Source organism: Rhinolophus sinicus, linkage group LG01, assembly GCF_036562045.2.
Source record: "Rhinolophus sinicus isolate RSC01 linkage group LG01, ASM3656204v1, whole genome shotgun sequence".
Classification (NCBI taxonomy): Eukaryota; Metazoa; Chordata; class Mammalia; order Chiroptera; family Rhinolophidae; genus Rhinolophus; species Rhinolophus sinicus.
In genome coordinates, this window is record NC_133751.1 from 127321878 (window position 1) to 127335380 (window position 13503).

At 35.2% G+C, this 13503-nt stretch overlaps 1 protein-coding gene across 1 annotated transcript in view; it reads left to right on the plus strand.

Moving 5' to 3' along the window:
* Positions 1–10170, plus strand: part of UBXN4 (UBX domain protein 4) — a 34282-nt gene extending 24112 nt beyond the window's left edge. Inside the window, exons 10-13 of the mRNA XM_019731152.2 lie at positions 3008–3110; positions 4849–4980; positions 5943–6142; positions 7877–10170. Of these exons, the coding sequence (XP_019586711.2) occupies positions 3008–3110; positions 4849–4980; positions 5943–6142; positions 7877–8015 (574 nt within the window). The 3' untranslated portion in view covers positions 8016–10170. The remainder of the gene's footprint in view (positions 1–3007; positions 3111–4848; positions 4981–5942; positions 6143–7876) is intronic.
* Positions 10171–13503: the final 3333 nt, after the last annotated feature.

A 13503-nucleotide genomic window follows, 5' to 3' on the forward strand; every position in this document is an offset into this window, starting at 1 on the left:
ATTTCCAAAATGAATAAAATACTTAATAATATTAAGTCTTCTGATCTATGGAACACAGAATGCCTTTCTATGTATTTAGGTTTTAATTCTTTCAACAGTGTTTTCTAGTTTTCAGTGTACAAGCCTTATACTTTTGTTAAAATGACAGTACTTCTTCCCAAACTAATTTATAGATTCAACACAATCCCTATGAAAATCCCAGCTAATTTTTTTGTCGAGATTTTTGCAGAAATCTGATCCTAAAATTCATATGAAAATGCAAGGGACCCAGAATAGTCAAAACAAATTCGAAAAAGAACAAAGTTGGAAGGCTCAGGCTTTCTGATTTTAAAACTTAACTACAAAAGCTACAGTAACCAAGACATTGTGGAATTGGCATAAGGATGGACATACAGATCACGTAATAGAACTGAGTCTCCAGAAATAAACCTATGCATTTATGATCAACTGATTTTTGAAAAGGGTACCAAGACCACTCACTGGAGAAAGAATAGTCTTTTCAACAAATGGTGCTTGGACAAGTGGATATCCATTTGCAAAAGAATGAATTTGGACCCTTACCTCACACTGTATAAAAAGTTAACTCAGAATGGATCATCTATCTAAGTTTAAAAGTTAAAAGTATAAATTCTTAGGAAAAAAAAAAAAGAGGTAATCTTATGGTCTTGGAATAGGCAATGGGTTATTAGACATGACCAAATAAAAGCACAAGCAACAAAAGAAAGCAATAGATAGGTTGGACTTGATCAAAATTTTAAAAAGTTTGCTTTAAAGGACACCAAGAAAGTGAAAAGGGGGAGGGAAGACAAGGTGGAGGGGACTAAAAAGTACAAATTGCCAGTTAAAGAATAAGTCATGGGGTATAATGTACAGCATAGAGAATGTAGTCAATATCATCATCACTATGCATGGTGACAGATGGTTACTAGGCTTATTGTGGCGATAACTTCATAAGGTATATAAATGCCTAATCATTATGTGGTACACCCAAAACTAATATAATATTGTGTGTCAACTATAATTTAAAAACAAATTTTAACAAAACGAAAATAAAGTGAAAAGAGAACCCACAGAATTCGAGAAAATATTTGCAAACCATGTATCTGATAAGGACTTATATCTAAAATAGAAGAAGTCTTACAACTCAACAGTAAAAAGCCAACAATCCAATTTAAATATGGGAAAAGGATTTGAATAGATATTTTTCCTGAGAAGATAGACAGATAGTCACTAAACACATGAAAAGATGCTCAACTTCATTAGTCATTAAAGAAATCAAAACCACAATGAGATACTACTTTATACCCTTTGGGGTGGCTACAATTAAAAAGACAGATAAGAAGTATTGACAAAAGTATAGAGAAATTAGAACCCTCAAGTACTGCATGTGGAAATGTATAAAAGTGAGTCACTCGCTGTACAAAATAGTCTGGCAGTTCATTTAAATGTTAAGTAAAATTACCATAAGATCTCCTAGGCACACACCCAACAGAAATGAAAACACACCTACACAAAAATTTGCATGCAAATTTTCAGAGCAGCACCTATTCACATTAGTTACAAAGTGGAAACAATCCAGGTACCCATCAACTGATGACTTAAGAAAGAAAAAGTGGTATATCCATACAATAGTTATTTGACAATAAAAAGAAATGACATACTGATACATGCTTCAACATGGATGAACCTTGAGATACTATTTCATACCCTCTAGGATGCCTACATTTGAAGAGATAGCAACAAGTCTTGGCAAGGATGTGCATCATTGCTGATGGGATTATAAAATGATGTAGCCACTTTGGAAAAACAATTTGGCAGTTCCTCAAAGTGTTAAACATAGTTATCATATAATCTAACAATTCTACTGTTAAGTATATAGCCAAGAGAATTGAAAACATGTCCACATAAAAAGCTGTACTTGAATTATAGCAGCATTCTTCATCATTGCCAAAATGTGGTAATAATCCAAATGTACATCCATTGAAGAATGGATAAACAAAACATAGTATATCCCATACAGTGGAATATTACTCAGCAATGAAAATGAATGAAGTACATATGCTACAACATGGATGAAACCTGAACACATAATGGTACATTAAAGAAGCCAGTTACCAAAAAGTCACACATCGTATGATTCCATCATATGAAATGCCTGCAATAGGCCAATCTACAGATACAGATGCCAGAGTTAGGTGAAAGAGAAATGGGGGAGTGCCTCCAAATAGGTTTGGGGTTTCTTTTTAGGATGATGAAAATGCTATAAAATTAGATAGTGGTGATGATTGCGGCACAACTGTTTTATTATTTTATTTTATTTTTCAGATTTTTTTGGGGAACAGTGTGTACTTCCAGGACTTTTTCCCAAGTCAAGTTGTTGTCCTTTCAGTCTTAGTTGTGGAAGGTGCTGTTTAGCTTCAAGTTGCTGTCCTTTCAGTCTTAGTTGTGGAGGGCACAGGTCAGCTCCAAGTCCAGTCATCGTGTTCAATTTTTTGTGCAGGGGGCACAGCCCACCATCCCTTGCGGGAATTGAACCGGCAACCTTGTTGTTGAGAGCTCACACTCTAACCAACTGAGCCATCTGGGAGCTCAGTGGCAGCTCAGCTCAAGGTGCCGTGTTCAATCTTAGTTGCAGGGGGCGCAGCCCACCATCCCTTGTGGGAGTCGAGGAATTGAACTGGCAACCTTGTGGTTGAGAGCCCACTGGCCCATGTGGGAATCGAACCGGCAGCCTTCGGAGTTAGGAACACGGAGCTCCAACCACCTGAGCCACCGGGCCGGCCCCGGGCACAACTGTTTTAAAAGCCAGTTAATTGTATGCTTTAAAAGGGTGGATTTTATGTTATGTGAATTATATCTCGATAAAGCTGTTCTTAAAAAATACAAATGAAAAGATCTGATGTTGTGAAAACTATTTTCATTGCATATTTTCACTTTCGTCTTCGCTAACTTTTGATATTGTTTGTGAATATGTAAAGATTCTGACTTAAATTTTCTTCTTTCATAGCACCATTGCAAGAATTCAGTTCCGTCTTCCTGACGGTTCTTCATTTACAAATCAGTTCCCTTCTGATGCTCCTCTAGAAGAGGCAAGGCAGTTTGCTGCACAGGTAAATTATGTCCTGAGTTATAATAAAGGTACATGAATAGGCTTTTAAAATGTAGGATGGAAAATTTTTCCAGCAGAATTTGAAGAATGTGACTAAGTCATGACCTGTCCCCAGGAGGGAGGCATAAGACACCTCTGGGGTGTTGAGCTTCTGTGCCACATGGGAGCAGCATGCCTGCTTGTCACGCAAAAATAGGAATTTGCTGATATTGTAGAATAGGCTCTGGAAACTTCATTGCTTGGTACGCTCCAATGGAGTAGTGAAAAGCAAGTGATTTTCCAAAGGTCTAATCTGAGGGAGCTGTCTCCTGTAAAAAGGACGCAGTTTTTCTTGGTCCTCTCCACATTTCCGGCAGGTTGCTTATAATGCTTTGGGGCTAGCCATTTTCCCACCAATCTGCCAGTTGTCTATGCCTAAAGATCAATAACCTTTATTTGGCAGCAAGTATCTTCCTCAGGAATTTACTTCCACAACGTGATGTGGCCTTACTCTGAATGGGTGTGACATTTGATATTTAGAGAATAAGCTCTGAGTAACTTTCAATTAGCTTTTATTTTCTGATTGATTCCTTACTCACAATGTATTCTAGGCAGCAGATGTCCTTTAGGATCTAGGCTCATTATATGTACCAGTATTTGTCTCACATGTCACTTCAAGGGTAAAACCAGAGTTCAGATCTTTCCACTAGATCTCTTCTCTGCATTTAGTTTGCTACCTCACCGATGCATCCCAAGAGAAGGATACCTATAAAGCTGTCTGCCTTCCTCTACTGGTGAGCTGGGCTGGACAATATAAACATTTATTTTGAGAACTATTTCATCTAAGCTTTATAGTATAACCAACCCAGATAGTTGCTTTTATTCTTCTTTTGCCTTGGAACCCTACTTGGGGCCTCCGAAGAGGGGTACCCCTGGCCTGAGTCTTAACTGCTTTTGCCACAGGTAAGTGGGACAGGGGTAAGGGGGTATGTATGAATCTTTGATTGCATCAGTTCTGTTAGAACTTCACTTCAGTAGAAGGACCTAATTTTGTATTGGGGTCTGTCCTTGTATGAGAGTGAGAACCAGGGGTATGTGGAAGACCTGCAGTGAAAAATTAGAAACAACAAAAGTATTAGTCTCTTTCTTTGGAATCTTCTGGATAAATAATTGTCTAATATTTGCAAGTATAGGCAGCTTAAAATTGCGAGGGCGATTGTGATGCTGCTCAGTGTAATTTCCTGGATCTGGGATTATATATACAGTGTGAGCTGATTATGGACCACTTACTTTTTGAGATGAAGAGGCAAAAATTCCTGATGTTATATATATATGAGAGTAATTCTGGGCTAGTCCAGATTTTTAATAAGGAATACCTATAGTCCAAATGTGTATTTGTGAGATATTAATGTAAGTTTGCCAAAGATAATTAAAACTCTCATGGTAAATTGCAGCATACTTTAAAGAGGTATCTGATTGTTCATTTTTATTCAGTTTATTTATATGGTGTTAGGTACTATATTCTTGCTATTTTATGGTCATTTTTGAGTTATAAAAGCTTTTAAATACTATTTGGATTTGACAGCTTTCAGCTACTTTTTGAAGCACAAAGTTTTTAATGTTTTTTGCGTTTACATTTAAGTGAACTTTTAAAATTAAGTCAGTTTTAATGAAAGTCATTTTGGATGCATATGAATATGGAATATCTTATTTTTAAAAGGCACCATTGTAATGTTTTTAAATTTATTGTTATGTTACAGACTGTTGGCAACACTTATGGTAATTTTTCATTAGCAACCATGTTTCCCAGGAGAGAATTTACCAAAGAAGATTATAAAAAGAAATTATTGGATTTGGAACTTGCCCCAAGTGCTTCAGTGGTACTATTGCCAGTATGTATTTTTTCCTCATATATATACTTTTTTTTCCTCACAGTTCTGTTTGTTGTACTCTTGATTGTTGCTTTTAATTAGTGGAAGGAAGGTGAAAGGTATACTATGGATAATTAAAATCCAAAATTATCCAGAAATGTTAGATCAATTTATTGTTCCATAATCCTGTGCTTTATGTATTTTGATTGCTAGTGAGACACTAAGTAACAAATAGTTTAATTTTCAACTTTTTTTGCTCACCTATTTTCATGTACAAAAAATGACCAGTAGGAGAACAAAAGAAATGCAGAGTAATCTACAGATTTAATGTCTTTTATTTGTCTATGACTCTCTTGTTTACCAAGTTTTTAAAAAACATTTAAACATAAAAATAACGTTAATTTTTAACATATTAATCCCATTTGATCCTTACAACAATATGAGAAAAAGAGGCTCAGAGAGCTTAAATGACGGCCAAGGTGCCACCTTAAGTGCTAGAGCTGGGATGAGAGAGCCTGGGTCTGCTATGTCTGCCTCTGTAGTTTTCCCTGCCCTGACCTAGAGCCCCACACCTAAAATAGTTATCCCTCCAATAATCAGAATTAATTACATTCACTGAGGTTTGAAACTTCCCGCCTTTTTTTAATTATCAAGAAAAAGATTTTTCTTAACAAAGTTACTAATTTCAGTACAAAAGTTTAGTTCTCTTAAAAATAATTGGTTCATTTCACTGAGAACTACTTTCTGGTTCTACGTTATAATTACTCCTTTTTAAAAAAAAAACCACCAAAAAAAAAACACAGAGCTCCAGGAGTCCCAGAAGTTTGTGTACATTTGTAAAACAGCAAAAGTTGGTAATTTTCCCTTTTTGAAGTAAACTAAAATCAATAGGACTTTCTCAGATAGAAGATTCACCTAGAACCTTGAGTGTGATGTGATTGGGCTGATGTAGTCTTTATCTGGGTTTATTCCTTAATTTTTAGGCAGGAAGACCAACTACATCCGTGGTACATTCTTCCAGCGGAGACTTCTGGGCCTTGTTGGGGACAGTACTCTACCCATTCCTTGCCATTTGGAGACTGATAAGCAACTTCTTATTTAGTAACCCTCCTGCACAGACCTCAGTGAGAGCAGCGGCTTCAGAACCCTCAAACCTTGCATCGTCTAGCAATTCAGAAAAAAGGTATCTGTTTTCCCCATTTGCAAAATATGTTAGTAATGCCCAATGCCTTAGGCAGAATGACGGGTACTTTGCCTTCTTTTATAAGGGAAAAAACCCAAATGTTCTGAAGAGTTATTATATCGTCTCTCTTGGGATGCTCACTTACCTGAGTTTTCTCAGCCATCTTTCTAAAACTTAATCTATGGAAAGCTACTTCACCTCTTCTGGTTTTATTATTTCATTTATTGAATTCTCTTCATCCCATAATTATAAAAATAGATTTTGTTTTTTTAGGTCCAAATAGTAATATTTTTCTTGTTAGCCATGTTTTGTCTGACAAGATATTCCATTAATTTCTCACAGTCATCTTGCATAATTTCTTTAGCTGGATTGTACTTTAGAGAATTTTAACCCTTGTGGTTCTTTGATCTGCTGGTTGACCATTTTCTCTGGGTCATTTAGAGAAGGGCCAAACTGAGGAAACTGGATATTCACTTGAAAATGGAGCCTTCAAAGTTATTTGGACTAGTCCCTTAACCAAGAGGCCTTTTATTGCACATGGCCACAGTTAGAATGGTAATACTAACAGACAACACTAATGATTTAGCTCATACTTCTGTTAAGATTTTGCATATTTGAAACAGGTTAACAGGAAATATTTTCCTAGAAGGTGAGATTACACTCCTTTCTAATAGCACAATGTTTAATAATACATACCTACTACTGTTAAAACGCTTAGGCCGTTAATAGGCAGTATAGCAAATCGTCGCACCAATCCTAAGTGATAAGTAATGAAAATCCTTGCCTCTGTCTACTATCAGAAAGGAGATGCCTAATCTTGTGTCCCACTAGTAGTACCTCTAGATGAAGATTCATGTAAATATTGTGATTGGGCTAAGTTAGCTTTTATCTTGATTTCTTTCTTAACTAGTAGGCAAGAAGACCAGTTATATCTTTAGCACATTACTCAAGTGGGGACAGTGGGAAATTCTTCTCTAGTCTTAGAACAGTATTCAAATTAGCCCTTGTTAGTGCTGAATTTTAGAACTCTTACTGAGCACTGGGTGGAAGCATTTAATTCTGAATTACTATACTATAGGATAGCTTGCTGTTGTGTGGGTTTTTTAAATTTTCAAAGAAGGAAAGAGGATTTGAGTTTGGGCAAAGAATGGGATGAATGTACATCTAGGAGTGTAAAATTTTATGTTCCACTATTCGTTTTCCTCTTTTCTTTTTGCTTTCTCTTTCCAACCCTTCAGAGTATTAGCTTAAACTTCACCTGTTTCCTTCCCATTTTCAGATAAATTCCTGTTTTTTCTTAATTGTGCAAATAAATTATTAAAGATTATAAAAGGAAGAAAAACTGCTAATTGACCATGTCTGTAAATTAGGCTATGAATGGAGCTTAGGATAGACTCTAGGGTGCTCTGTAAGTTATAAATGTTTTAGTAGCTATATCAGCTTGCATAAATAATAAAGGAAAGATTAGTTGGCAGACAGTCCACTCTTCTAAAGCTTAAAAAGTCATCAAGAAATACATAGAAGTGGAAAATATGATTTGGCTGCGTTGGCTTGGAAAACAGATAAAGTTAAACTGCCAAAAAGGTATAAAGTCTAGTACTGCAATAGTAGACATAATTATCTCCCATGAACTTCCCTTATAGTTGCCTATACTCATGGAATAAAAAAGGAAACAGCTTTGTCTTACTGCTATTATTTTATGTCATCTTGTTTCTCCCTCTTTCGTTATATCAGGGAACCCGTCAGAAAAAGAATGCTGGAGAAACGGGGGGAAGACTTTAAAAAGGAAGGGAAGATATACAGATTGAGGACTCAGGATGATGGTGAAGATGAAAACAACACTTGGAATGGAAATTCTACTCAACAGATGTAGTATGATAAGTACAGTATGTGCAATAATCATTGTTTCTCTGATGATTTAATCAACTAAAATTCAACTGGAGAGGGGGGACTGCTTTATGTTTTCCAACTGATCTATAACTGTTTATTTCTGCTTAGTGGGTTAAAATTGAACTCAGACAAGTCAAGAGATAAAATAACTGGCTGCTAGGTCCTTGCATACGGTAACCAACTACTAGAAACCTTAAAAGAATCAAAAGGTCTTCCACAACCTCCCTTCATCAGCTTTCAGTTTTTCATATACCCATTAGTCCTGTGCTCTCAGATGATCCATTGTGTTTAGAGCAGTTTTGCTCCAGAACTCTGATACCCACACACAGTAACTGGTATGTCACTAATTTCATGCTAAGTCAGAGCATTTTAACTAGCCAATTAGATGATAATTTGTTTTCGCTCATCAGCTGCAAGCAAAATCTTGTAGTTTCTAATCTTAAACATTGAATAAAAAATCTTTTCCAAAAATTGTAATCTTATTTTTGCTTTTAAGTTTTGTTATCCTAGCATCTTTTTGTTGACCGGCTCTGTTGAGGTCACGTGTCTGATTTTTAACCCCCAGTACTGCCCTGGAGCTACCTCAGGAAAGTAGCTGACCACCTTACCTTAAATATCACTGAAGGAAGACATCTTCTGACACATACTGATGCTATGTTACTATCTCTCCTAATTCAGCAAAGCATCACTTTGTTTGCATAATGTTCTGGTCCTTCTTCTCATCAGATTGAAAAAACAGCAATCTACAGCTAGTCCTCACCTTTATACTGAAGTTTGGCTCTCAATAATCATACTTCAAAGACCTAAAGTACTTGTAGTATAGAACAAGAAGTATGGAATAAATTAGGCCTTTTGCTCATTTGGTTATTCCTAAGAACTTTAAAGAGTTCTTTATCTAACTTACATGTTCCTTTACCTACATGTTTTTGGTAGTGGAGTCCACTAAACTAATAGTGTTTGAAAAATGGACTAAGCATGACAGTTCCTCTTTTAACCTTCTGCTTTTAGATTGGTAGATATCACTCTTGAGTGAACATATAGAAGGACTCTATTTTGTAATGGGAAGAAGAAATTTTATCAAAGCAAACTCTCACCTCTGCAATAACACTGACTTTTAAAAATGGTAATAGTCATTGTTAGCAAGGAAACAGTGAGGCTGTGCTGGTAGCGGTCAGAATGAAAACTGGTAGAACCTTTTTGGAAAACATTATCAGAAACCTTAAATATTTTATACTCTTTGATCCAATCATTTTTTCCTAAGGAATGATCGTAAGTGCTGACAAAATTTAGGCATAAATATATTCATTAAGTGTTATTTATTTTAACTGAGAACTAGAAACCAACAAAATACCTTGTGCAGAAATAATAAACTTTTGATGAGGAGAAATGGTACAATATTAATTCAACAATTCAATTTAATATATATTTATTAAGTACCTGTTATATGTTGGGGGGAAAAAAGCAGGATACAGAACTGTAGGTACAGTATGATCTTAGCTTTGTAAACCCAGTTTATATATAGATACTACTATGTATTACCATAATGTAAAGAAAAAAAAAAAGACACTAAACATTAGCAGTGGTAAGAGTGGTTATATGGAATTTTAGTTCTTTTTTTTTTCACCCTTACAAGTTTTCTCGATTTTCTGCAATGGTCATATTATTTCCATAATTTAAAAACTGAGCTTTAAAAAGAAAAATCAAGTAAGCATCCCATTTAAGGTTTGTCATCTTTAAAAATATGGCAAGCAATATGGGATTTAAAAACAAAATTGTCAAATGGGTGTGACCCTACTAATAACTTAGATACATATTTGCAAAAACTTGGGAGTACCTCAAGTCAGTTTACCTTGAATAAACTCAAATATACATCTTAGAGAAACATGGTTCACAATCTTTGAGTAAGAGGATCTCTCCTCAATTTTATATTTAAAAAAGTATACATAGTAAAGAAAAACTCAAAATAGTACAAAAGGCTATAAAATGAAAATGAAATCTCCCTCTTTGCATCTTACCCCCAGTTTTAGTCCTCTGAAGTAACCTGTATTAACAATTTCTTTTGTAATCTTCAGAACATTTTTATGCATAATAAGCAAATATGTAATCTTTATATTTTAAATAAATGGGATCAAATTATATATACTACTGTGCATCTTGCTTTTTTACTTTTATAGTCTTGAAGATCTTTCCCTGTCAGTACAAAGCTACCTCGTCTTAATAATGGCTGTACAGCATTTTACTTTATAAATGTACCCGAACTTATTATCCATTCTCTGGTGGTGGTCATTGGTTATTATAATTTTTTTTGCTGGTTTTTTCTATTACAAACATTGCTACAATGAATGTCTTTGTGAAGGCATCTTCTTAGCCTTGAGAATATACCTGTAGGATACGTTTGTGTAACGTACTGAGTCACAGGGTGTTTGCAGTTTGGATTATAAAAGATGCTGCCAAATTGCCTGCTCTTCAGGCTCATGAGTTTACGCCCCCACTAACGTGTATGAGAATGTCGAGTCCCCATATCCTTACCAACATTGTATTGTACTTCATTGTTTTCAACATGATGGATGAAAAATTGTCTGCATTTTTAATGTACTGTGTTGATCATGAATGAAATTGAGCATCTTTTAACATTGGTCATTTTGATTTATTTCCTGAGAACTGCTTGTTAGTATTCGTTGCCAGTTTTTATTTTGTTTTCCATCTTTTTCTTACTGACTTATAAGAATTCTATGTGTATTAAGAAAATTAGCCCTTTGTCTGACATACGCTGTAAATATTTTCTCCCTGTTTATATTCTGATGAGTATGTTGTTGGTAACTTTTTGCCATAATATTTATGTGGTCATATTTATTATGTTTCTTGATGGCCTCTGGGTCTTAAGTCTTGCTTATATGAGTAAATACCTTTCTCACTTAAATTAATTTTTAAAAATTCATCTATCCTAGTATTCTCCTGGTTTCCTTATTTTTACATTTAAATCTGGGAAGGATCTGGCTCCCGTCCCCGTGCCTGTGATGTCCTTGAGCTCACTTGTTGACCCACCACCATGTATGGAGTAACCCATCCTTCCCACTGATTGGGCATGCCACCTTTGTCATATATGTAGTTGTTCCCTGTCTCAGCTCTCTTTTCCTTTGTTGGTATTTTTGTTCTCTCCTCTGTCTGCTACCAAAGTATTTTTTATAATTAGTTTTATAAAGTTTTAATATTCCCTCCCCCAGATTTATCCTTTTTCTTCGTACAAGTTTATTTAATGTGAGACTTTATACTGTTTTGTCCATGTGCCCCCCAAAAAAGTTGTTGAACTTTGATATTAATTTATGTATAATTGACTGTTTATAATACTGTCTTTCTACCCAAGAAATATCTTCACTGTCAGTTTAGGAACCACCTTCATTCCCATCTGACAAAGTTCCTGTCTATTGATGGAGAAAATTGTGCCCATAGTTCCTGACTTCCAGGTGGGGGTCCATGGCAGTGGAACATTTTCTTAGGAACTTTCTATAGATACAGCAGTTCATTTACAAGAAATAAAATTTCAAGCAGTTGAAAACTACTCTTCTTTTTCCCCAAGTTCTTTCTTATTTTTTTATTTTTCAATCACAGTTGACATTACTGTATATCAGTTTCAGGTGTACAACATAATGATTAGACATTCATATAACTTGCAAAGTGATCACCCCAGTAACTCTAGTGCCCATCTAACACCATACAGAGTTGTTACAGTATTATCGACTATATTCCCTATGTCTATTAAGGTACTCTGCCCATTTATTAATTGGATTGTTTGTTTCATTGATAATTGAGTTGTATGAGTTCTTTATATATTTTTGCATTATTAACCCCTTATCATTGGCAAATACCTTCTCCCATTCAGTAGGTTGTCTTTTCATTTTGTTGATGGTTTCCTTCACTTTGCAACAAGTGTTCAGTTTGATGCAGTTCCCATTTGTTTATTTTTTTCTTGTTTCTCTTGCCCAAGGAGACACATCCTAAAAAATATTGCTAAGAGTGATGTCAGAATTTAATGCCTATGTTTTCTTCTAGGAGTTTCATGGTTTCACCTCCTACATTTAAGTATTTAATCCATGTTGAGTTTATTCTTTTAAAGGTGTAAGAAAGTGATCTAGTTTCATTTTTTGCATGTATCTGTCCAGTTTTCCTAATACCACTTGTTGAAGAGATTGTCTTTACCCCATTATATATTCTTGCCTTCTTTGTCATAGTTTAATTGACCGTATAGGTGTGGGTTTATATCTGGGCTCTCTGTTCTGTTCCAATGATCTATGTGTCTGTTATTATGCCAGTCCCATGCTGTTTTGATTACTGTAGTAATCTCTCCCATTATGTCCATTTATATATTTAGGTGGTCCTGTGTTGGGTGCATAAATGTTTACAAGAGTTATGTCCTCTTGTTGGATTGATCCCTTTATCATTATGAAATGTTCTTTGTCTTATGTTACAGCCTTTGTTTCAAAGTCTGTTTTGTCTGATATTATTGCCACCCCACCTTTTTTTCTGTTTTCATTTGCATGAAATATCTTTTTCCCTCCCTTTATTTTCAGTCTGTGTAGGCAGCATATGTACGATACAGGTCTTCTTTTTTCATTCCATTCAGCCACATTATGTCTTCTGATTGGAGTATTTAGTTCATTTACATTTATGGCAATTATTGATAGGTATGTAGTTATTGTATTTTATCGTTTTCTGATTATTTTTGTTTGTTTGTTTTAAGGAGGGCGCAGCTCACAGTGGCCCATGCGGGGATCAAACCAGCAACCTTGGTGTTACGAGCACCGTGCTCTAACCAACTGAGCTAACCGGCCGCCCCCTCTGATTATTTTTGTAATTCTTCCATGTTCTTTCCTTAGTCTCTTACTCTCATCTCTTGTATGTTGATGACTTGCTACAATTTTGTATTTGGATTCCTTTTCCTTTATTTCTTATCTCATGTAGATTTTTGGTTTGTAGTTAACATGCTTCGTATATACCAAGCTGTGTTTATAACAGTCCATTTTAAGTTGATGGTCACTTAAGTTCCAACACATTCTAAACTCATTACAATTTTTTTTCACCCCCTCCCCATTTGTTTTTGTCATTATTTTTTTCCTTTGTGTGTGTGTGCGTGTGTGTGCGCTTTAATTTATTCTTGTAATTACACATAATCTTCCTACTTTGGTTTTATAACCTTTGTACTAGCTTTCCAGTTGGTTGATCCACTGCGTTTACTATTCGCCTTTGTCAGTGAGAGATTTTTTTTTCTTTCCTATGTTTTTTATCTTAAAGAAGTCTCTTTAACATTTCTTATAATACTGGTTTAGTGGTAATGAACTCCTTTAGCATTTTCTTGTCTGGGAAATTCTCTTTGATTCTAAATTATAGCCTTGCTGGGTAGTGTAATCTTGTAGTAGGTCTTTTCATCACTTTGAATATTTCGTGCCAATCCTTCCTAGCCTGCAAAGTTTCTG